Source organism: Paramormyrops kingsleyae, chromosome 22 (assembly GCF_048594095.1).
Source record: "Paramormyrops kingsleyae isolate MSU_618 chromosome 22, PKINGS_0.4, whole genome shotgun sequence".
In the NCBI taxonomy this organism is placed as follows: domain Eukaryota; kingdom Metazoa; phylum Chordata; class Actinopteri; order Osteoglossiformes; family Mormyridae; genus Paramormyrops; species Paramormyrops kingsleyae.
In genome coordinates this window covers 1487910-1514985 of record NC_132818.1, presented here as the reverse complement: position 1 = coordinate 1514985, position 27076 = coordinate 1487910, and the positions used below count along the sequence as shown (strand labels likewise).

Sequence of the window (27076 nt, the reverse complement as noted above, 5' to 3'; positions counted from 1 at the left end):
GCCCTGTTGTACCCATGAGCAAGGTCCTTAACCTGCATCACACTCTGTTGAAGAGCAAGGAATTAACCAGACAAATGCTAGTTGGAGCAAAAGTCATTGATAGTAAAAGCAGGCGTATGGCAAATAAGACACAGTGGAAGCTGAGTGCCAAGGCAGCCAGTAGCCTAATGAAGAAATAAGACACACACAGAGTGTTTGTGACATCATGCTTTTAATGGAGTGTCACTGAATGGGTCAGGTGATTACTACGGAAAAAAATCACTTTACATAACTGAAATTTCTGGGACTTCAAAATTAATGGTAACTTTCTTCCCATGACCCTACTTTGAAAGCAGACATTCGGCATCAAAAGTTAAAACCTTGCTCTTTAGGGGATGATGCACATTTTAAACAACTTTTGACATTAATATATTCACCAGGAGTAAAATATCTCTGTGATTAGTCTAAAATGTAAATAAATGAAAGTTAATGTAAAATCAAACATGCAACAATAGTATGCACATATTATACGATTTCACACAAACAGAAGGAGATTCCACTGATCAGATGTATTCCAAAAGGGCCAGTATCCAGTTTGAGTAGCGGATGAGTTGCTTGCTTCCATTTCCATGATGGACGGTTTGCAATAACTCCTCCACTAACTACTCCACTAGCTCCTTCACTAATTCCCCCACTTGCCAGGCAGGGGAGGAAAAAGATCTAAATGTTCCTCCACATTCTATCATTCAGACCTACAACTCAATGAAATTCAGATGCATTTTTCTATTTTAAGTGAAGGGAAACAATAACAAGAATTATGCTAATTTGGGAGAATGTCCACCATCCGTAAGCAGCAAGCACCTCTCATGGAAGGCAGTGGACCGAAACACCAGTGCCAATTTTTGCTGAACTGTGGAAATTCACAATAAACCACCACAATTCTCCCTCTTACAAACATTTTGGCTCTCTTCATTTTAAGTCCATTACACAAATGCCTGACTCATCAAATTAGTATCAGAAAAGGTTTTGCTTACTAAATCAGATGCATATAACGAGGTTAAGTAGGTTATATCCTGTTCTAAAACACACACTTATCTCATTTATTTCACTATGAAGATAAAATCACTTACCACTTACTAGAATAAAAATCTCACCAAACCATGGAATGACAATGATACAAACTTCACAGCTGTGCCCAGGCTGTGAACTCACATTTCCAGTCACTCATAAAGAAGGCTGTCCACAGCATGTCATGACCTACAATGCTGGGTCCTCCTGCTAAAGAACTTTTACATATAAAAGCATAACTCACATGACAGGACTACAAGGAGCAGGTATGTAATCCAAACTAAAGTTCCACAGCAGAATGCAGCTGAAAGGCTTCTACCGACTGAAAAGCACCGGCAGAACAACTGTGATGGACCAGGTGCCAACACCAGGACCATGGGACTGGGCCACATGTCTCAGGACAAACTCATATTCTGCTGAGAGACACTATGAGCTTCAATGCTATTCATCCCATCAGTTACAAAAATGCATAAATACAGTAATGGGGTGACCATCCTTCCATCCATCCATCCATCCTTCCATCCATCCAAACCCATCATGCTTATCCAGTACAGGTTCACAGAGTCTCTGGATTTTAAGAAGAACAAGGCAGAAACAGTTTTTATTGAAGTTCACTACATGTATCTCTAATTGGTTTATAGTGTAACAAAAAAACTGAGATTGTCACACCAATACTTGGAAAAACATTTAAGCTACAGTGTACTGTAAATGTGCAGACTTCTGACATGCAGTAAATGCGATCCAAGCTGCCCGTATCACATTCTGCTCCTGAGTAGCCTAATACAATGTTGCCAGTAACTGTCTCCAGTCATCATTACATGGACTTACTCCACATCAAATTAAACTTATGTTTAATGAGAAGTCCCAAAACATTTACAAGTGGCCAGGTTTTGAAGAGACTTCCATCCATCCATTATGTGCCTAACAAACAGAAAATGGGATGGATAACGGTGTGTGGAGCTCAGTTAAAAAAAAATGGAAATGCACAAATCTGTGCAGCAACACAGTGATTAATAATAGATATAAAGTGAACTCACTGTCATACATTAATCTGTGAACCTGCTTCTCAAGGTGTCTTGGAAAGCCATTGCACGATACAGGCAATTGATCTGCCGTAATTTCATTTTAATGCATAAAAAAAAAGTGTAACTGAGACGGCAGCCCGTCTGTCTCCATCAGCGATACAGCAAAAGCCAATTTGTAAGGTTCATAGGTGCTCCTCCTCCTGGAATGAAGACTGTGTGTCTGTGTGTGTGTGTTGGATGCTACCACATCTGCATTAATACCATGGAGCTTGCAAATATATGACTCCTTTTGCTTGAAATAGTCACAAAGAGCTTGAGTATTCCTGGGGGCTGTTGGGGGTCATATTCCCCATTCAGCTTTTCATTAATAAAACAAACTGCAGTGGGCCTTATGGATGTTCACTCCGAGAAAAGCAGACAGTCTAATCTGCACTCAGCCACCTCGCTTATACACATCCCCCAAAGACAAAATGTGGGTTAGCATATTTTTGCGTTGTTTCCTAAGCAAATCAACCATGCTAAAAAAATCCTGCTGACTTCCATCTCTTTTTGAATTTGACTTGCTATGTTTTCTTTTTTAGCCAAAACCATCAACCTCTGGATCCGTCAGTCCTTCCAATGATATGGGGCTAATTACTGGTTTTATGGGGTGTGGAGTCAGTCCATCTTTAGTGAATCAGTGCTGTTAGACTTTCAGATCAGACACTTACTGAGTCCAGATGTTAAAAAGTACAGCCAGCTGTTTGCTTGCTTATTTCACTGTTTGTGACACTCTGGCCCCAGAAGGGCTAAAGCATGTCTGTGTAGCTACATACACAACCTTCGATATCTATGGAGCGCAGAATAATATAAACAATAACAGCATTTTTGAGCTGGGTCTGTGTAATGCATGCAGAGCCACACTTCTCATATTTTGAAACATCACAATGATCGTTACATATCTTTTAAAGTGGACCTGAAACACTAGATGTAGTTAGCATAATTTATAAGATGGATTCCCACTCCAAAACAAACCTGGGCTAATAAAACAATTGAACGGCAGTGAAATCTCTACTTTGAAACATATGTCTCTGAGACTAGATTGCGAAGTATGAGACTGTTTAATATTACAGAGCTTAATATTACAGACTTTGTTTTTCAAAAAGCAGTTGCAAGTTGTGAGCTAATCCAGGATTTCCAAGCCAACCAACCCAATGGCGACATATTCTATGTAAGGACAAGATGGTACTACACTTGTTTGGAAAATGTAACTTGAATTGCTTTTATTTTTTAATCAAGTTTTACTGATAGTGTCAAACCTATAAGGATTGTTAGTGTGAATCCATTTTGTAAATTACATTTTGTAAATTACTATACCTAGTGTTTCATGTCCCCTTTAAACTTTATTTCCTAAGCATTATGGGTGTTCAGACCAATGGAGATTTAGAGAAAGTCTTTACCAGCGATGTGTTCAAGACCATCTGTTTCAAGATCAAGTCAAGACCAAGACCCATCCCAACCAAGACCAAGACAAGATCAAGACTTTTAATCAAGACCAAAACTTGAAAATTCAGAATTTAGATTTTTTTTTGGTAGAGTGCACCCATATTAGGGCTACTGTATATATTAATTTAAGTAATTCCAAAAGATCCTATTATTGAAAAACTTTAATGGTCACATGCTCTAAACAAAAATGCAAATGCATAAAAAACACACAATATAACGAAATCACATACACAAACCCCTCCCCTAACTGCCTGATACTGATAGTAAATTACAACTCTAACAATCAACACTAAACAATAAACACCACCAAGAATGTCCATAACAGTCCAGTGTAACAGTGGCATTTGATGATGGATGAATGAAGGAAATACCTTGTGAACAGCTCTTTGAAAGGACCTAAGCAATTCATGATGCGGTGTGAGGTGACTGGGAGCAGGACTGTAGCCAGGGTTTGAAAAATAGTGAGGGGTGAGGGGGTTGGAGGGGGGGTGGTGGGTCTACACACATTACATACATAAGACTTGTTTCCTAGGGGATAGGCAGTGTTAAATGAGAGTTCATATGAATTACTTCATATTGTACGTTACAGCAAGTAATGAGGAGCTATTATAATTGCCTTACTGAATCAATTTAGGTTTATATCATAAGAACATCAAAAAGCAGTAAAATATTAGGGGTATGAAGCATGTAATTTAAGGTTATTTGTAAACATATATACAGATAAAAATGAAAGCAAAATGCTTTATATTAACACATCATTACAAGCCAACATCAAATACACTTGTTTTGATATCCAAATTTGGCTTGGAAGTGTTTCTATGGACACTATTATTGATACCGTCCTCTTCATAAACTGTTTATTATTACTGCCTATTACAGCCTGCGTACTGTACCCTCCTTCACAGTGCAGCATGTTCACATGCACACAACGTGAATTTAACCTGCGGTCAGTGAAGTGCACGTGTGCGGTTCACGAGTCGCGCATACTCTATCATGCTGATACTGAATGCTCTAGTTCTCTCTCTCACACACACACAGCAGACACTATTAATAACACATTCAAACAGAATTAAGAATGCACTTGGCCCACAGACATTTTCAACTGCTGATTTATTTATTTTTAATTCAGGTTAATATTTAGCTTCAAATTTTAGTTCTAGCTCTTAAAAAATTTGCCGAGGTCTGGACCTTGGTGACTTCATATCTGGTTGCCCCTGATTGGGAGTGCTCTCCAGATGAAGATGTATCCATTCAAGATGAACTCACACAGACAAGCAGACACAGGAAGCCCCTGCACCCTCTGAAGCTGTACAATAGCATTATACAGCCAGGGCAGCTGGAAGAGGTGCTACATTTTAAGTAACAATCCTACAAGAGGATAGCGCAAGAAAATTAATTTCTACTTAGTGAGGGGAAAGAAGTATATCTGCATACCAATTCATGTTTTGTAATATTTCGAGACTTAAGGCCAAGACCAAAGTAAGATCAAGACAAAATGGGCTCAAGTAAAAGATGAGGCCAAGATCAGGTTGAGCAGTCTGGAAATCCAAGACCAGATCTCGAGAAGTGCAACTCTGGTCAGGCAGACAGTCCAGGAGCTCTCTGCTGCACCTCAAGCAACCTTCCCACCAACATGAACAGCAAGAATCCGGCTTATTCCACTCCAGTGTTCAGCACTAAAACACGTTTGTTTCCTACTGTACATAAGCAACTGTCACAACAGTGACAGGAAGCCATTATTTAAAAAAGCCCTGTATATTCCAGACAGATAAAACTTCTTGTCAAAATGCTTCATAAAGAACAGCTGCAGCAGAACTATCCGGAAAGCCTACTGACTGATGCTTCACCCAAAAGCACAGAAATCTGGTCCAGCCCAGCAGCTAAGTACACCAGCCCTGCAATCCCAGCATTGCTGGACCTGGCTGTCAATACCCCTCATTTTACAGGCCTCCTATTGATTAGTTAAGAATACGGATTACAAAGACCATTGTGGATAGATAAACAGCTCTGTACAAGATCTGATCACAGTGGGAATCTTGACGGGCGTCAGGGAAAGTGTGACCTTATCCTGGATGCTCCTGCACGCTGTCTGCTTTCATCCCCGTCAGCCTGGCCAGTGTGGCAGGCTTCCAGAAAGTGAGTTAATGGGACGTAAATGGCAGGACAGGCAGTTTGCGGGGGTCTTGGTAATGGGGGGGGTCAGAATGGAGCTCAGCCATGGGGGTAAAGAGTTTTGACAATTAGGGGGCAGTGTTATTCCACAAGTACGTTTTTTTTTCTTTTTTTCCCCCCATGCTTTGCTGAAAAAGCTCACAGTTTGCTCCCCGCTTTTTTTGACAAAACTCAGCCGGCATGCTGAATAATCAAACAACCATGTTCTCAGTAACTTGGGAATATGACTTTACCAGGAAAAAAATGGCACCTTTCTTCCATTTTTCAACTGCACTGTGTCTGTGAAAAAAAACTCTGAAAATCCCCCCCCCCCCCCACACACCCAGTAAGTCTTTTCAGATGGACTATGCTCTGTCCACACTCTCCCATTACTCACATTCCTTAATGCTGGAAGGATATTAAGGGAAAACCAAAATGATAATACTGTCAGAGGAGATCATGCTAAAACAACACACTTATTAACACACATATCTATTACGCAACATATGTCAGGCCCTGCTGGTTCCAGTCCCTTAAAAGGGTATGAAATCTGAAATTCCCATCATTTTGCAAAATCAGTATTTTGGGCAATAGTCCATGAGGTTGCCCTGTACGAGAGGGTTCAGTCTCCGTGACAGGATGGGGAGATCAGAGATTCGGAGGGACCTCAAAATAGAGCTGCTGCACCTTCCGTTTGAGAGGACAGCTGAGATGGTTTGGGCATCTCATAACGATGCCACCGAGTCTGACTTCTCAGCATGCTGCAGAAGTGACCTTCACCAAAAGGAGCAGTTGTGAGATTGAGATTAAATGAACATTTCATGCACGTACTGGACAGCAAGGCAATCTAGCAGCGGGCTACACTAGGGTTAGCTCCAGTGACCTCTTGTCCAATAAGAAGGGCGGTGATCAGCACCAGAGGACAATCTCACACGGGTCAGCGGCGGTCGGCAGGAGCCACTGCCTCCTTCAATTAGGCAGGTGCCAGTGCTATGTTGGCGTTCACTTGACATTCAAAGGCTTACTCAGGCAGTGTCTGACATTCACCTAACTCAACCTCTTCAGAGAGCAGGCCACCTTAAATGAAATAAATCATTGTGGACGGCACAGATCCTGCCCTGCGGCTGAGCGGCATTGACCAGACGGCCGGAGTCCCTCTGATCATCCACGACACGATGAATGATGGTTCAGTGCTGCCTTTCCCCTGGGTCTATGAACGATGATCAGGAGTAGATAAAAACCACTGTGATCCTGCATGAAAACACTATGGGTGAATATGGAGTCACATAATCATAGTGTCTACACCTCAAACAAACAGTAGGCCTATGGGGACACACCAATCTCTCAAACAAGGCCTCTTTAAGCCAAGTCAGGGAGCAGAAACCAAGCAAACTAAGACACATTCACTGGATGGATATCACTGGGGTAAGAGAAGAGATTGGAAACTTCCGTTTTAATCCTCTCCCCCCTGCCTTCAATTTGCCAGTCAGTATTCAGATGTAAGCTTTCATTTTTAATACATAAGAACATAAGAACATAAGAACTATACAAACGAGAGGAGGCCATTCGGCCCATCGAGCTCGCTTGGGGAGAACTTAACTAATAGCTCAGAGTTGTTAAAATCTTATCTAGCCCTGATTTAAAGGAACCCAAGGATTCAGCTTGCACAACGTTATCAGGAAGACTATTCCATACTCTGACTACACGCTGTGTAAAGAAGTGCTTCCTTAAATCCAGTTTGAAATGTTCTCCCGCTAATTTCCACCTATGGCCACGAGTTCTTGTATTTGAACTAATGCTGAAGTAACTATTCGGTTGAACAGCATCCAAACCTGTTAGAATCTTATAGACCTGGATCATGTCCCCCCTCAGTCTCCTTTGCTTGAGGCTGAACAGATTTAGCTCAAATAACCTTTCCTCGTATGACATTCCTCTAAGACCAGGAATCATTCTTGTGGCCCTACGCTGCACCTTTTCTAAGGCCGCTATGTCCTTTTTAAGATATGGTGACCAAACCTGTACACAATATTCTAGGTGAGGTCTCACCAAGGAATTGTATAATCTTAGCATTACCTCCCTTGACTTAAACTCCACACACCTGGAGATGTACCCCAACATCCTATTGGCCTTTTTTATTGCTTCCCCACACTGGCGAGAATGAGACATGGAAGCATCAACATACACACCAAGGTCTTTCTCATAATCAGCTACCTTTATTTCAGTAGGTCCCATAAAATACCTGTACTTTATATTTCTGCTCCCTACATGGAGTACCTTACATTTGTCTATGTTAAATTTCATCTGCCAGGTGTCAGCCCAGTCACTAATTAAATTAAGATCCCGCTGTAGCTGCTGAGCCGCTAGTTCAGTATCTGCTACACCACCCACCTTGGTGTCATCTGCAAATTTCACCAGTTTACTGTATATATTGGTGTCTATATCATTTATGTAAATTAGGAACAAAAGTGGTCCTAAAATTGAACCCTGCGGTACCCCACTATGAACGCAGGCCCACTGTGACATCGAGCCTCTTATAACTACTCGCTGCTTCCTATCCGTTAACCAGTTATCAATCCAAGTCGCTACAGTTCCTAAAATACCTGTCGCTTTGAGTTTAAGTGAGAGCCTCTTGTGGGGAACAACATCAAAAGCCTTTTGGAAATCTAAATAGATGACATCATAGGCCTTCTTATCATCAACTTCCTGAGTAGCTTCCTCAAAAAACTCCAACAGATTTGTTAAACAGGATCTACCTCTCCTAAATCCATGCTGGCTATCCCTCAAAATGTTATTTGAGTCCAGGTAATCTACCATTTTCTCTTTGATTATAGCCTCCATAACTTTACCAGTTATACAAGTTAGACTGATTGGCCTATAGTTTGACAAATTACTTCTATCCCCTTTTTTGAAAATGGGCGTTATGATGGTTCTTATGTTCTCTCAGAAGCATGAGCAAAAGACTTCAATACACGCTCTACCAGATCCTTCACAAGGCAACCCCTCCGCTACTAGTACAAGTACAAGTAACCATGGATACAGAGTACCTGCACAGCATATAGCAGACTTATTACAGCTTACAGAATCACTCTCTTCACAACAATGCAAGATCCCTTTCAGTAGGTCTCCCAGTGGCATGTTCATTGTTGTGATGATCAAATTCATCCATCTTGTTTCTAGTTACCCTTTCTCTCTGTTACCCTCAACTTTGCAAACATTGTGGTCTATTACAAAGAACTGGGTCCATGAGATGACATACATTTGGTCATGTGTGCGTCAAGTGAAATTCATTCCTCTACCAAGATCTGAAAGCAGTATCTGCTTCTTTTAATTTACTGTATAATGCAGATTCATATTAACATACATTTCCAAGTCAGGCTTCAAAGAGCAAGCTTAATTCCAAAGAATGAGAGAGATGTGAGAATATCTGCAATTGCAGTTTGAATGCCATTCATCCTACCTGAATCTGACCATTAAAATAACAAGAACCTTGGTAAGAACAAGTGATTTTCATGAAATCAAAGATCTAAAAACAATGGAGTAGTCAAGAACAAAATAACATTTATAAATAACATTTAAGACCTAGCAATACTTATTCCTAGTGAACGTGAAGTCTACTTAGAGAAATGTTACAGTTTAGGAAGAATCCTACACTATGTTTTTAAAATGCTTACTTTACCCTTTTAATGGACCCTATTTTCATTCTTCTTTTATGGAAACCACTATAGTTCTTAAACAGATAATCATCATTATCAATGAATTAAGCATGTTTGTACTTGTGTATGTTCAGTGCAGTGAGACCTGCCATTAACCTGTGACAGACGTCTTAATTCCTGCAGGGCAAAGGCCACTAACACAGTGACAGACACACACTGATGCTTCAGAGCAAACCAGGCCAGCCTTTCTGCAGCCATTCAGTTTACATAACCACTTACTCAGTACAAGGTCACCAGAATCAGAATGCACAGAGGTGGACAGCAAAGGGGGCCCCTTCAACGGGATCCCAGTCTGTTACAGGGCAAATGTGTTCATAATCATGCAATGTAGAGGCACTGGTACATCATAATGCTAGATTTTGGACAATGTGGTGGAATTATGGTAGCTAGTGAGAACCCACACTAATCTAGGGAGGGTACACCGAGCTGTAGGTGGGAATCAAACCTGTAAACGCAGAAGCCACAATGCCACCAATACAGTTACCATGTGGCCTCTAGCTGTAATGAGTGCTATAGAGTGCCTTGAAAAAGTATTAAGCCCCACTTAAAATAATCAGATTTGCTTGAATTACACAAAATACAGACACATATTCTTCCTCACGGTATTTTTCACAGAAAAATGCTACTTGCATATGTATTCAACCCCTGTGTTCTGGAAGCTCCACATGAAAGAGGAAAAAGACACAGATGGAACAATAGCCTTACCAAGAACACAACTGTCAGTTTCACTATCATTGAAAAGACTCAGTCTGAAAGTAAGGAACAAAAAAAAATACTAAAGTACATAACAAAGGAACTGAGGAACATAAGGAAGTTAGAAATACAGTAATCGAATGCTATAAATTTAGAATGCGGTACAAATGATATCCAAGAGACTGAACATCCCAAGTAAGCACAGTTGGATCAATACTGAGAAAGTGGAAGTTATACCACCCTTGCCTAGACCAGCCCATCCCTGAAGACTCACCAACCACACAAAAAGGAGATGGGACCCTAGCCAAACTGGGGTCTACAGTCACTCTGAAGGAGGTACAGAGGTCAGTGGCTGAGAGTGGAGTGAAAGCGCACCAGTCCACCATGTGAAGAGCATACTGCATGCTGCAGCAGTGCATACTGCTGGCCTTTGTGGGATGGTGGATAGAAAGAAGGAAATACTCAAGAAGAGCTATATAAAAGAATGTCTAGAGTTTGGCAGAAGGTATGAGAGCATCCCAGCTAAAACGCTGGTCAAGATTTGCTGAAAAATAATTTATTTTGTTTGAAATTTACTGTAAGAGACTGAGTTTGCAATAAAAAATCCCCAGAAGAATATATGTCTACATCATTTGTAATTCAGGCAAATCTGATCTTTTTAAGGGGGCTCATTACTTTTGCAAGTCACTGTAACAACAAAGATAAGGCCTAAAAACAGCTCTCTGCTGGTTAATTCAATAAACACAGCCCCCACAGGTCAGTCTCACGCCTTCACTCATCCCCCAGGTCTCTCTCTGTCCCCTTTAACACTAAGCATGCAGCTGTTTTTGCTGATCCAGCTATTGCTGTGCAAATACTTAAAACCAATATTTCTTCCTCCCATGTGTGACTTGCTTTACTGTCAATGGGATATTAGATGTATCCCCTAAATGCAAAAATGGAAAACCATGAGGACTGAAGTGAGAAAGAGAATCACACTGTATAGGTAGAGAATCCACAAGTCTTCCTTAAGGTGAGGTGCTTTGTGTTCATACCACAGGAAGTTTCTCGACATTTTAACATTTACCGGTTAATGCCAATGCTACACAATCTCTTTAAGGTGTCATAATTAGCTGTTAATCATTTAACTCTAAACCAAATACTTTGCATATGTTATATTAGATTATATATTCCCTAGTTGCCACAGTGAACAGAACCCTATGTCATGGAAATGGGAGAAGCAGTGGAAACAGAGACATTTGAAACAATAAGATGCCTAGTCTGCGTTAAGCACAGGGAAAAGTATGAAGTGTGTATTGCGAATGGCTACAAAGGAATACTGACTTGAGTATTATAAAGACATAAATGGCCACAGCTATACAGAGAATGCATTATGTTGCTAGTTTTCATGGAATGTCTCCTAGGTAAAGGCCATCCTGCTATCTCTACCCGGAGTTTACAGCTTAACACAATGCGCTCAAAATACAGAAAAGCAGGTGGGAGGGAGAACACACCATCTATCCATGTCATAAGCCTCAAAAGTCATAAGCTTCGCAGTCATCCTCATCTGCAACAATTTATGATTATGCTCACCCACTGTGTAATTTTCCCCATAGCTCTGGGAAAGGGTTTTCTTAAATGACAATAATCCCTTTTTAGTGTGTGATATGGGGGTGATTTACAATTTTTATCGTGACCATATAATTACTCCTTACTGCTGAGTTCAAAAACAAAAACAATGTAATTATCATGCTGCAACTTCTGAGCAGCTACCTTCCAACTCCGAGCGCAGTACAGTGACACAACTCAGGTGTGACCTGGTACCTCTTTATGTGGATCATGGTCTCATAAACCTTTATTCTACAACAATGACCACTTCCCTTTACCAACTTCAGAGCTTCAAAGACAGTCAGTGGAAACTGAACATTTTCTATCCTTAATAAAACAACAAAGGAGAGAAGTTAAAAAAAGACATGAAATGCAAAATTTTTCCAATTTAAGGCTACAGAGAAAAGGCATGTAAAAAATGACCGTTCCCAATAAATTCCTATTCTCCCTTCTGGGCCATTATTATTGCACTGTGATTTACTATTAAAAAGGCCAAGCATCATTATTCTACAGTCTACTACAGCGTATTACAGATTATGTTATACATTGTATACAGTGTACAGGGACTGAGTGGCAGTATTCGGAATATTAAAACTACAAGAACACAGGCCCCAGCAGCAAACATATTCAATATAAAGCAAACTGGCCTATTCTTTCAGGCAGGCAGTAAGACTGGATGTGCTCGAGGTGGCTAGGAGAAGATACGGACAAGAAAGCGCGAAACAGAGAAAGGGACAAGGGAGACGTCTGTACAATGTATGTGGAATAACAAGGGAGGTATGTAGGCAGGGAAAATTCTGGTGCATACAGCAGCAAGAATATAGTTCACAGATGAACAAGCACATACTGTTAAAGAGAGAAGGTACAAACACAGTACACATAGTGTAATTAAACACAGTGCAAACTGATGCTTAAAAGACATAATTAGAACAGGTAACTAATTGAGGAAGGGCTTAAATGACTTTCCTGCAAAATCCTCAATTGACTTTTGCAGTAAGATAGATTACCATGCATAATAACTTGGAGTTATGGGAGCAACATTCTCAGCTGAGTAACTGCGTGACAGGATTCAAGAGTGAAAATGTAGAGCTTCCTGTAGGCAGCCTCTCCCCTCCAAAGACAAACCAGGCAGGCAATAAAAAACATGATGAGTAACATCAAGTGATAACTTAACAATAAGGAAACATTTATTGTCATCTTACAGTGTACAACGTAATTGGGTATGCTACAACAGTGAAAACTAAGTAAAGAAAATAATAATAAAAATATGGTGCATATGCAAATAGATAAATTAATATGTATGCATTTAAGAATTTACAAGGTGCACCAAGAGGCATGACCATGAGGTCATAGTGCAATACGTCAGAAGTAACAACAGGTGAGAGAACATGAGAGCAGTGCAAATAGACACCAATTAATTAGTCAAACACCAAAACTGGTGCTCCCTCTCCAATGCAGAGTGACCCTGTCTCTTGGCAGCCCAATCAGTTTAAGAGGAAAATATTTGCCTCAAGGCAAGAAGTAATATCTATCTATAACTTCTCCATCACAACTTGCAGTTTTATTTTTTAATGTGATATGGAGGACACATTAAAAGGGTCTGGTTCACTTGTGTCTCACAGCAAGTCTCCAGATAAATAGGTGCCATTAAACTGGCCTTTGTGTGCGACTTCATGCAGCTCAAACCCAGATTTCGTTTTTGCTTTGATCATGTGTCTCACTCCCCTGCTTTGGCTCGAGATGCTTGCCTGCTTTTTGTCATGAACTATCTTGATCAGAGTGCTCCGGCATCCCGGGTTATCCAGATGGAACCAAGATTAAACTTACCATTCATTGCTATAAAACCTGACAGTGTTTTGTTTGATTATTATTGACCTTTTCTCAAATTTTCCTTAAGAAATGCTTTCTAATTGCACAAAATTAATTATTTAGGAGTGTGAATAATGCACTCATTTATCTGCATGATAAATGGACTCCAGAAATAATTGCTGTAATTAATAGTTAATGCAGATGCTGTCAGAGTTGAGAATTTGCACTTGAAAAAGATGATCTTTTGCTCTCCACGTATCTCCCTCTGTGCTGCTCCATTCCAGCTCCTTGCCCCTTGTTCATCTAGGCCAGATGGATCGGTCAGCCCCCCCCCCCCATTTTGGTTGTGGGTAACAAGACACCTTCGATCTTCCGATGATGGCAGGAGCGATGTAATAAGCATCATAGACCATACACCTGGGTTCCACGTGGTCAATAATCAGGCATGGCTGTGCAGAATGTGCATAAAGCATTTGCTGCACATCACTGAGATCTTCACCAGGTGACTGTTAGCACACAGGAATAGACTCAGCCTCATTTCCACCTCCTAGTGAGACTCTGGCAGACATCTCAGGCGAGCAGCCCTAAAACTACTACTACTCCTTCTACTAATATTACAATGGCTCACGTACACAAGACGCAGGCCGAACCTTTGCCAGATGGCTTCCAGTCCACTGATGTGCCTGTGGATTTGCGTGCTCCTTCTGACGGATCAAGAGGGGTTCCCAGAAGCGAGAAAGAGCCTCATGTACAAAGCCGAGGGTTCGACACAGTCGGCAAACTGGACACACAGTTCAAAAGCAGGAGCCACTCTAGACAAAGTGGAGCGCGTTATCCCTCTCCTGGGTGTATGATTTGACCCTGACAAAAGTAAAGAAAGGAACACAAGCATCCCACACTTGTTTTTTAGCTTCCCTGCACAGCGCTGGAGATCCAGTCACATGCCTGTTTTTATCTCAGTTTCTTCATCAAACTGGTGCCATTAAAATGTTCCCATATCCTTGCTTTCTGAGATGATGCAACTCCGTTATTCAGTCTGTGCGATGAGATGCCAGGAGCAGAATGGAGGGGGATGGTGTTGAAGGGTTTTCTCAAGATTCCATGTTTATTCAATTAATTATTTTATTCATGCAGTTAGCAAGCAGCCAAGGGAAACTGACATAAGTGTATCTGGTGAGAAACTGTGACTCATCATGTCCTGAGAAATACTTTTCAGGGGTAACCATCACTGTTGTGAAACATTTATCTACAGGAGCTTCTGGGCGGTATTGGGCTAACTGGATAGAAGCCAACCCCCTGCTCCCCATCACAACCAAGGGTGAGCAAACACAACTCTGTGTAATCAACAGCTGGAGAACCGCAAGTGATGATGGCTTGACGTAACCAAACCTTGGGGATTGACAACCACAACTGGATGGAAAAGGCTAATTAGGTTAAACAAAGCTGAGTCATTAATTTTTCAGCTGCCACACAGAAGACAGCTGACACAATATTTAGATGGACCCCCAGGAACAAGTCTGACTCCCTGGATGGTCACTGGTCTCAGAAGCCTGGTAGTATGCCAGGAATCCTCTTGCAACTTCTTTGTCTAACTGATGTTCAGCTGCAGGCAGTTCTCCCCACATCATAAGACAAAATCCTCTACTAGCTTCCTGTACATGGACTCAACTTCCATAGAATTTCTGCAGGCAGCTTGACTCTACTGTAGTGCTCGACTTGAAGTCCATTATGCAGTGAAGTGCTGCCTGTCCATAATCCAGGAGATTGTGTGGGCATCCACCTGCATCACTCTGGGCCTACTGCCAAGTCAGAGCAGCAGGATGGTGATGGAGAAGTCAAAGAACATTTGCCTGACTATGGTGCCAGCCTTTTCGGCAGCTGGGAGTAGGCTCTGTTAATCATGTAAATCAAAGCATCATCCGCACCTATATATTGCCTTGTAGGTAAACTGCAGCTGAGCCAGATGGTCAGTGGTTGGGGATCTGGTCCCTCTAAGATCTATATAATCTGTAAAATGAGAGAATCTAATCTGTAGTCCTTGCTACTTCAGCCTCCTTCCACCCTCTTTGTTTGGGACCTGGACTCTGCAAGAGGTCTTCCATGTCTGCAGCACCTTTTTGATACTCAGAGAGATTGAAAACAGATGGTAGAGGCCCCAAGGAGATCACTGGAGCATCTGTTGCATCAGGTTCTTGTATAGAGTTTCTCCAGCTCACTGATCAGCAGAAACAGGCGTCTGGGAGGAGGTGTGGTGGTGGTAGTGTCAGCTGTGGGGGGCAGGGGGGGAGACTGTAAAGTTTGTATTCTCACTATCTCCTGCTCAGTGCTCAGAGTTCACCCATTTTCTTGCCCCAAGAACTAACATTTCCCATAAATGACAGAAGACAGGTATGGTCTATATATTTTCTTTCTTGTTTTGGACACCAGATCTTTCATGTTGGTGATACCAGCACAGCTTCTGTGTTGCTATGTGGGTGTAACAACGAGGCCGGTCCAGCAGCTGTTGTCATGTGTCATTGGGAGAAAGCCAGATCCCCCTCACCAGTAGTCTGATTGTGTACTGGATAAGTGGCAGAGAATATGGATGCCCATGGCAACCTACATCCATTAGAGTAATATAATGGAAAAGGTAAAGCACTCCAAAACCATTTAGGTTATGATGTCTTGACTCACAGTGGATATACAGACCACTATATATATATATATATATATATATATATACATACACTGCTCAAAAAATTAAAGGAACGCTTTGAAAACACATCAGATCTCAATGGGGGAAAAAATCATGCTGTATATCTATACTGATATGGACTAGGTAATGTGTTAGGAATGAAAGGATGCCACATCGTTTGATGGAAATGAAAATGATAAACCTACAGAAGGTTGAATTCAAAGACACCCCAAAAATCTAAGTCAAAAAATGATGCGGTAGGCTGGTCCATTTTGCCGAAATTTCATTGCAGCAACTCAAAATCGTACTCAGTAATTTGTATGGTCCCTCACATGCTGTATGCATGTCTGACAACGTGGAGGCATCCTCCTAATGAGACGACGGATGGTGTCCTGGGGGATCTCCTCCCAGATCTGAACCAGGGCATCACTGTCTTGAACATGACAATGAGTTCACTGTACAGTCACCAGATCTCAACCCAATAGAGCATCTTTGGGATGTGGTGGAACGGGAGCTTCGTGTCCTGGATGTGCATCCCACAAATCTCCATCAACTGCAAGATGCTATCCTATCAATATGGGCCAACATTTCTAAAGAATGCTTTCAGCACCTTGTTAAATCAATGCCATGTAGAATTAAGGCAGTTCTGAAGGCGAAAGGGGGTCAAACACCATATTAGTATGGTGTTCCTAATAATCCTTTAGGTGAGTGTATATATAGCATTTTAATATCCTGGTTTAATCCTGGTTCTGCTGGCAGAAGGCTTACATTGCGAGGCAGGCTGCTTCCAGGCTTGAAGTTTCTAACACTGCAGTACACAAGAACAAAGTGAAACAGGAGACACTGGCAAAAACCAAAAACCAGCCAGGTAGAAGGCAAAAGCAACTTCCTACTGCCAGAAATGACCGTCAGTTATTTGGCAGTACCTCCTAAATCAGAGGATGACCTCAATTGACCTCCAGAAAGAATGAGAAAGATTTAGTGGTGTGAAGTGCATAACCAGCTCCTAGAAGCAAGACTGAGGATCCATAAAGCGAGGAATAAGCCCTTCATTAATGAGAAACAGGGAAGAACCAGGCTGGAGTTTGCAAAAAAAAAAAAAAAAAAAAATGTATATTTTACACAGGCGCACACCCATAAATAGAGAAATGAGTGAAACTGAAAATTTTGCAGTGGTCTCAATTCTTTCCAGAGCTATAGAAGAGACATCACCTAAACTCAGCCACAGATAAAATAATAAAAAAAAGGAGATCCACAGAGACCTGCTTAGGGTGATCGAGGGCTCAGCAATTCAGCTACTTCCATGTGTGATAATGTATGGAGTATCCTACTTACTAACATGACTACTAGAGATGCCCCGATCCAATATTCAGATCGGTATCATCACCGATCCAGACCTATTCGCCAGATCGGGTATCGGCCATATGTGATGATCCACATCCGATACTTACTTATTTAGTTTTTGGCAGTTTGTAAAAAGATTCCTATTTCTTGTATATATCGATTTGTACAATCAATCACACGACAGCTATATAAAGTATAAATATTTATACATTATATATATATATGTCATTAGGGGTGGGCGATATACCGGTAGACTCGACTAACCGGTAGAAATTTGTCAACCGATAGAGATTTTGGTCTATCGTCTTAATCGTGATTGAGATCACGTGACGTTGCACATTAGGTAACCACGCAATACACATTCACTTCGACAATGGAAGAAGACGGTGCAGCGGTGAGTTTGCTTACATGTGACGAAACCAACAAGGAGGAGATTGTAAAGAAAAAAGGTGCATCGTCTGTGGTGTGGAACACGTCAAACCTTTTCTATCATCTCAAATCCAAGCATCCAAACGAATATGTCAAAAAATGCAGTACAATACATTGCAGTAAACAGTATGGTTGTTTTTTTTTTACTTAAAGTAATGCTGCAATTTTAAATAAAATTACATTATATAAAACAGTTTCTTTGTGTTTGAATTTTTATTTATGCATTTCCAGATACAAATTGCTATATTGTGATATATATCGTTATCGAGGTAGAAAATTGCTTCTACCGTGATAGAAGATTTTGGTTATATCGCCCACCCCTATATGTCATATTACATTAAAATGTTAAAGTAAAAAGAGCTCTTGTATCAAAATCTGTATCGTATTGGCAGTTGTGTATCAGAATCGGATCGAAACTGAAAAAATGTGGATCAGCCAATCTCCAATGACTACACTGAACCCTAACCATTCAAGGTGGCCAGGAGGCAACACAGAATTATATTTTTGCAGCACATTTTTTTAACATTTTTTTTCTGACTCTCCCTGCCGGCCCCTGGAGGATGGGCTCCCCCTTTGAGTCTGGTCCCTCCCAAGGTTTCTTCCTTCTAGGGAGTTTTTCCTTGCCACTGTCGCCTATGGCTTACTCACTGGGGGCTTTGGGTGGGGATGCTGTAAAGCGCTTTGGGACAATGTAATGTTGTGATAATGCGCTATACAAAAATACATTTGTTGTTGTTGTTTAACACTGGGCGATTAAAATTACACTGTCAATGAATACCAGCTTCTCTAAGCTGGTCATACTAATAAATGGGGGCGCTCTTTCTCCAGAAAAAGAACCAATGTGGGTGAAATAACCTACGTTCTGTATCTAAATAACAACAATAATAAAAAAGAATAAGAACGATGTACAGGATCTACAGCCAATCTAGGAGTGTGGCAGACACCTAGCTATGCTGTGTTAGCTCGTTACCATTCCATTCGTTACAAAGTCTGATGGTAGCCACCAAGCTCGTCATGCACACACTATGTACTGAATAAATATTTAGTCACAGCTTTTACAACTTTTGTTTCAATAGGTAATACTGCCAGCAGAGACCTTCTGAATTTCTATCATTAGGCAAAAATGCATTTCAGCCAAACAAAATTGATCTTCAGAGCAATAACCTTTGATTAGAACTGCATGCAGCGTCTTTCTGATACAATATCCCACTGCAGTCTCACTCACTATTTTTTATTTTGGGCTACACTGCATGACCAAAATGAATGTTTTGGCTACTGCGAGGACAGACAACAGTAAATTTGGGGGGTTAAGTGGTTATTCTAAAAGGAATGTATATATTTTCAAACTTCTTACCTAGTAGCAAGCATTTTTTCAGACAGTGTCTTCCAGCAGTTTATGATTCTAGTCAATCAGTAATAAATATAAATCAAACCCTCAACACTACTCAATTAGCACATACCTTTCTGCAAAGAACATTTGCATTTTATTTGCTCTGTAATGTCAGTTCAACCACAAAACGATCTACATGTCATAAAAACGTCCAATTTAAGACAGTAACTCAAGTAAAGGGGTGATTTATATGCTGCTGATCCCGCTTAAGAATACGATTACCATTCGTTAAACAGCTATCTTACATCTTTATTTGACAGAGGATCCAGGTGCACAAAGAAGTTTTCACCAGGAGGACTGAGTTGAAAAAGAAGTCCTAACATCAAATGAAAGCCCTGCTGGTGTTTACAAATGAGCTGTGAGTTCATCCTCAGGTTTCCGGCATGCAGAAAGGGTGCTGAAAAGATTTCTCCTCTCAGATGCCTTATTTGCTCCCCTGTCACATGTGTGAGAGATTGTTAAATGACTTCTTCATGTGTTAATTGGCTTAACCAATACTGATGCCTGTACATCTCACACGAGACAGTGAAAAATAATTATCATACAGAGAGACTAATGCACGTCCAAAGCTAAATAAACTGCTGAGAATGTCATGTTAAATTGAGAATCTTGCATCAGTTTCAACACCACTGTGTTTTTTTTTTTATTTTAAGAAAAACTAAACTAAGTCTCCTGTTTTCTGTTGGACTGCCCCATTAAGAAACAACCTCGGCCTTGAAGAAACCTCACTTGACCTGTGCTGTGATCAGCTCAACAACCGTAAACAGAGGTGTTATTGTTCCAGGTACTGAGATGGATGTACCTGAAAGAGAAGGTAATGTTTTTTCAAAAGCCCTCTGCACCCCTGGCACCCCCTCCCCATGGTGGCTCATGTGTGGTGCCCTTTGTAAATCAGGGACAGGATCCAGGCTCAGCAAGACTGCACTGGAAAAGCATCATGGGAACAGAGGGATGGACCAATATCTCCAAATTAATTAGAATCCTTGCAAACGGAATATTAAGTAAATGATTATTAAATCAGAGGCCATAATATTAATACTGATAGCTTCTTTTCACGTGTCAAAAGCACGTTATCTTCATTCCATTTACATTTCCAGGGCACAGCTGACTTAAATGCGTAGGTGTGTGATGGATCTCTGGGTTTGTGTGAGTCGGGGCCGGAGCTGGGGGTGGGGGGTGGTATAGAGGCAGACTCTTAAAGCAGGATTTGATGGAGCCACCTTGAAAAACAGCACAGCACGGTATTAAACCTCTGAGCCTTGACCTCAAATGGGAAATGAATCCCATTCAGGAAACACATCTTTTTCTTAAAAGTGCAATCAGACACACAGAGCAAAGCAGAAGCCACTTAAATCTCCCTATTTCTTTCCATGTTAAGTACCCTTAACGGCCTGTCTCAGTACAGCTGGAGAGTCTGCCAAGTGATGTGGGGGAGGGGGGGCTGTAACGCCGAGTGTTCGATTGATTAGTCACCCGCACCTTCAGTCAGGACAGTGAACGCTTGAAACAGACAGTTCCCAAAAGGGCAGGACTCTGCTTGCACTGGGGGGCGAGGGACCGAGATGGCTGGATGTGGCCAGCTGGCACCCTGTGATGGCCATAAATCAGGAGTTTCATTCAGGAATGAGTGTGACTTGAATGTCCCCCGTTGGGGAGGAGAGAGGCCGTGTCAAAACACAAATTCAACACTATTTCCCTGCTTTAGCTGAATAAAAAGTATTGGGGGGTATATCAGTGTGACATTAAACCTTGAAACGGCAACCTACAGGCTACAAGCCCATGTCTCCAGCCACTGCACCACCTGCGTCCTGAGCACAGTTCCAGATTTAACTGCAGCCCTGGCTTTTAAGCTACATTTGCTGCCATATATGCCACACAGACAGTATAAAACGGATGGGTATAATACTTCATTTCAATTCTGTTATGTGCAGTGAAAAATCAAACTATATTTGTTTTGACTTCACAGCTAAAGCGACCTCTGGATCTTGAGTTATCCAAAAATGTGGTCTCATTTTCTTTATGGTGCTACTCATATTTTACACTCAAATTCTTCTGTAAAGTACCTTTATGGATCTTTATAGAGGGATGCCATGGTCCCTCAGTGTGTAGCACTGCCTCAAACCTCCAGGGTGAGGAGTTTGCAAAATCTCACCGTGTCATTAACGCTTCCTCTAGGTATTCCTGTCCAAAGACATGTGGTTAGGCTAACTGCCTGTGGTGTGTGACTATGTGTCAATGTGTGCATGTATGCGCACCTCTATGGACTGGCATCCCATCCAGCCTGTACTCCAGCTGTGTGCCCTATGCTGCAAGGGCCAATGACCCTGAACAGGACAAGCAGTTAGAAGAAGGATGGATCTTTATAGAGTAAGCAGAAGAAGATATGAACAACCAAAACCTGATAGTTGGCCTGCCGCCAAGATCATACTGGGTCACTCAATCCTACCAAACAACTCCGACACAAATTGCATGATAATAGACAAAGTTCATTCAAATTCTAACACACCACACAGTGGTTTCTCCATCTTGATCATACTAGATCAGTGGTCAGACTCCATTTAATTGAATCCGGACCAAGCAATCATGTCCCCTGGCTCCCCATTCCCCGCTGGACAAATTTTATCCTCAGATCTAGGGATGGGTACCAAAACCCAGTATTTAACTGGCCCCAGAACTTAATTCATATTCTCATTAAGCTCCAATGTTATCAGTTCTGTTTTAGGTACTTGAGAAATTAAGAAAATAAATTTCCTATTTATTATTGCTACATAAAAGTTCTCTTGCACATTTCTCTTCATCAGCTCTGTTTCTGACTGCATTTTTGCTATTCTTAATCCAGAAGAGTGTTATAACGAGCGGGGTAGGGGAAGCAGGCGAAAGAGACGCAGGATCGGGGAATGAGGGATTTAATAAGTAATCGAAGACGCATTCAGGACAAACCGTCACAACAATACTTAGACGCGGACTTAAATACACAAGACAAATGAAAAACAACTCGAAACAGCTGATGACATGGGGATTCCACACGAGGTTAACGAGGGGGGCGTGGCACACGGGAGGATCGGACGAGAGGGGTGTGACAAAGAGAGAGATCTCTCTCAGAGCCTGTGTATGAGGGGCGGGACACAGGGCAGCTCACTCGCTCTCGTTCTCTTTTGCGCTCTTTCACGCACAGCAACGTGTAACTTGAACTAAATGTTCAAAAGCGTGGTAACTTTTCCTTAGAGTCCATGCTGACAATGCTCGTTGCCACAAGTACAACAAGTGTTTTGCATGTAAGGGCAGAAATAAAAGCAATCTATCAAAACATCCATCACATACATATGGAGAAATTCATAGATTTCAACTGCCTAGCTCATTGGTTATTTGTCGTTGCCCCAGGTATGTTATGTATGCTAGCAGCCTGGAGCCCACACACGGAGTTAACTAAATTATACAAGTATGGATTCATTATTAAAAGTTCCATTAGTCGACTGATCTTTATGGGTGCATTCATTTCAATCTGAAATGGTCAGAGAATCATCTGTCATTCAAAAATTCAGTTTCAGATTTAGTGATTTGAACAAACTAAGGTTACCACACAGTAAGATTACTCTCATAGGAAAAGTCCTGCAATCAGTTTTTTACTTACAAGTGAACATTGTCTATTACCTTTGTTTTACATTTCCATTATCACAAAATCAGTCTTTAGTGGTGAATTGTTCAAAACAGAGTTTTTTTTTGCTGTAAAAAATATTTTGCATTTCAATAATCACATTATGATCAATAAGTTCAAAATAAACTTTTAAAAAAGTTCATTTAAAAACAATATATATGAGAAAATAAGCAATGTTAATTCTGTTCTTAATTTGTATCTTGTTCTCTCTTAAATCTCTCTTAAAAAAAAGAGTACCGACAAATTACTGGATCGATACGCAGTATCGGTAAGAGTAGCAGTGCCGTTAAAATCTTAATGATATACAGAACCACCCCCCATTCAGCAAATTTGATTGTCAGTCTCTATCTCACTAGACAATGCTCTTTCCGCATTGATTCTATCAGCTTTCTCTCTGAATTATATTATCAATCACATGAGACCCAACTCTCTCGATCTCTCATAGTAGATGGTGTCCTCTCAGTGCTGATCACACTAGACAGAGCTCTTTCTCTCCACATCACACTACAGAGCTCTCTCTCGATCTGGTTTATATTAGACAAGGCTCTCTTTCGTTCTTGATCATACTAGACAGCTCTCCCTCTCTCTCTTTCAATCTTTTGATCTTAAGATGACTTTGCAACTGTGGTCAGCGACTTTTAACACTTCTGCCGGTTCTACTGCATTTATACAGTTCAGCTCCATCACAAATGTGATGCAGGAACAGGAAGACGCACATGAGTGACAGATTGGCTGCAAACAGGCCACGCACCACCCATCCCCCACCCCAGGCTCCTCATGTGCAAATCAAACGCTTACGGGAGCAACCTGAACGCAAGTGAGATGAAGAGATTGGCAAAGGAACATGGCACACAGCTCCATTTAACTCACATTACGAAAACTGAAATTCACACAGGGAAAATGTGTGTGAGTGTGTGTGGGGGGGGTCAAATTACAGTATTTCAATTTCTTCTTAGGAAGAGATGTTAATCCATTAAACTGAATCTTCAGACTGATAACAGGATTTTTTTGTGATAGTGGCAGGGCAGGGGAAGGGAGCGTGGAAGGGGCAGGGCTGTTCCATCCTACTCACACACGGTCGCTGGGGATGATCTTGTAGCCGTCCCTGAACCAAGTGACCTGAGTCCTCGGAAAGCAGCTGATGGCAGGTGGGCTGATGACAGCTGCCCGGCCCAGGGCCACCGTCTTTCGCTGCTCCGTCTCCACGAAGTTCCCCATGTCTGAGGAAGAGGAGGAGGAAATCAGGCAGCGGTCCAAAAAGGCACAGTTGACAAAGCCCATGTTTTGACAGTTATGAAGCAGGCAAAGTGAAGAAAAGGAAAAAACATCAAGCTAAAGAAAAATCTTCGCTATTTCACATGGTTTTTAAAGCATTTTAAAAAGCAGACATGTTTGTAAAAAGGGTAAAAGGACAGTCTAGAGCAGCGGCAGGCCTGACGTGCTGGTTTCTGAACCCTCCCTGAAAAGGGTTCAACTGCTTTTAAAGCAGGCAGTGGCCCTATAAAGAGCTGTCTCTCTAAATGTCACCAGAGAACGCGGCATGGTGACGCTAACAGCAAGGCGACGTTCAGGTGGCCGTAAGGCCTCCTCCTGCCCACAAGGGGGTGCTGCTTCACTCACATGCTACTTGGATTTCTGCCCTCCTCTGCATGAGCGTCCCCATCCGGTTCCTCACCACACACTGGTAAGACCCCACGTCAGACCGCTGCAGAGATGGGATGGTGTACCTAGGAGTTGGGGGACAGACATCCACAGAAGGGCTGAAGAGATTACAAAAGCAGGAAGAAGCTGCGTCACACCTGCTTTTCTTATTCACTGGAACCAGATGCATCAAATATCCTTGCATATTTTTTCCAGGGAACTACATTTTCTGAAATTAATATCAGCCTTAAACCTGTCAGTAAAAGAAATCTTTCTTTATACCCACCAGGTCATTTTTGAGGCCAGCATAACTCATTAAAAATTAGCACCTAGCTTCATGCAGGGGTAGAGATTTATGGTACCACTTTACTTGAGGGGACACAAATACTAAGTAGTAACTCAGTTAATACTGAAGTACAAATCATAAACAAATATACTAGCTATGTAAGATAGATGCATCATAATTTATTAATGATGAACAAACATGACATCAGTACTTCAAGTGTTATATATTATTTGTTCATTCAGTAGTTCTTTCAGTTCACAAAGGTTTACAGAATTAACAGACATTATAGCTATTGCACCCCTGCTATATCACAGATTTTTCCTCGACGCATCACAGTTCTCTGCAATATGTGTGTATAAATACAGTATATATATATATATATATGGTAACACTTTACTAGAAGCAGTCTACATAAGGGTGACATGTAACGTCAAGAATGACATGACACATGTCATGCACATTAATGACACATTATTGATGTTTATGACTGTTGTCATAAACATCACTGTTGTCATAATGTGTCATTCGGTTTTTGGAACTGAATGACACATTATGACAACAGTCATAAACATCAATAATGTGTCATTAATGTGCATGACATGTGTCATGTCATTCTTATGACGGTTACATGTCACCCTTATGTAGACTGCTTCAAATAAAGTGTTCACATATACATTACATATTATTATTATGCTACTCATATCCTTAGCCCGACATCAACATATCATATGTGTTTACAAAGTGTATTTTAATAAGTTTACATGTGTTTAAAGCATGTAGGAGGTGTATTTTAAGGGTTAAACTATAAATAAATGTTTATTTATATGGTCTTTCTATATCGCAGATTTTCACCTATCGCTGATGGGTCTGGAACATAACTTTCGCGATAGGCGGGGGATCACTGTATAGTAATTGGATGAAATAAAAGACATGTCACTATTCAGTAATGATGATTGCAAATGAGATGTGCAATCGACTTAATTTGTGGTTAATCATTACATATGTAATATGTAATAATATTAATAATAATTCTACATTATTTGTGCCTCCTCAAGTAAAGTGTTACCGAATTATTTTTTTTAATACTCTGTTGTTAGGCTGCTAGGAGAGGTGAAAAATGCATATTACTTTAGATTCCTGTCACAGATGAATTCATGTCCCATTTACCCTGACGAATGTTAGCCCATTGGCAAACAGCCACAGGAAGGCACCAGCATTTCTGTGCATGAAGTTGACAGATACTGCTAAGGATGGTGAGACCAGGGCCCCAACAAATGCTAACCTGCTGGCACATGCCAACAGAAGTATCTAACAAAAACCCCTCTGTGCTTAAAATGCCTTGGGCGTCATACGGACGATTAGGATGAGAAACAAATATTGAGTAGAAGAAATGCAAATGAACATTTGTCTATGCAAATAAACGCAGATGAGTGCTTCATTTACGAAGCACACAAACAGCTTACATAGAACCCAAAGGTCCTAGACGTCAGACACTGATTAATATCTGGCCAATCTATAAAACATTACCAGGAAACAAATGTCCTTCATATATCAGCATCATCCAGCTAGAGGTGCTGTGGGACTTAAGCCTGTCCCAGACAGCACAGGGAATATGGCACTGGACATCCTGAACAAAAGAACAATTTAGAGATGACACATTTCAAACTACAGCCAGAAGAGGAACCCCACGTGAACATGCAAACTCTTCATGCAGAGGGGGCTGGGATTCAAATTCACAACTGTGTAGATGTGAGGTGACACTGAACAAACATTTCTCATTTCAGCAAATTACAGCATAAGTAATATATTCAGGGGTCATAAAAATGATGTGGATGTTTCCAAAACAGCAGAACACAGATAACAGATATAAAAAACACATCCAATGCCCACATTATCCAAGACACATTTAAAACCCCATGCGCTCAGTGTTTTCCTTTCCCAGTGGTTTCTGGCACATTTAAATATTTCCAGTTACAGCATAATTTCTCATTAGGCTGAAAAATACCTATTCTAGAATTACACTCATTAAGTGCTTCAACTCTTTCAAAATCTAAATAAATTCCTCTATCTTAGCTTAAACAGATTTGAACGCTCATTTCAGACATTAATCATGCCAATGAATTGTAATGAATTTTGTTTATGGTGAC

The 27076-nt window shown here is 41.1% G+C and overlaps 1 protein-coding gene across 4 annotated transcripts in view; it reads right to left on the bottom strand.

Moving 5' to 3' along the window:
* The window catches only part of LOC111834025 (protein sidekick-1-like), a 369045-nt gene that overhangs the window by 158717 nt on the left and 183252 nt on the right, over positions 1 to 27076 (bottom strand). For all 4 annotated transcript variants that reach the window (XM_072704864.1, XM_072704865.1, XM_072704866.1 and 1 more), the window contains exons 3-4: positions 24623 to 24729; positions 24075 to 24222 (exon numbers count right to left, since the gene is read on the bottom strand). In XM_072704864.1, coding sequence (XP_072560965.1) covers positions 24075 to 24222; positions 24623 to 24729 — 255 coding nt within the window. The remainder of the gene's footprint in view (positions 1 to 24074; positions 24223 to 24622; positions 24730 to 27076) is intronic.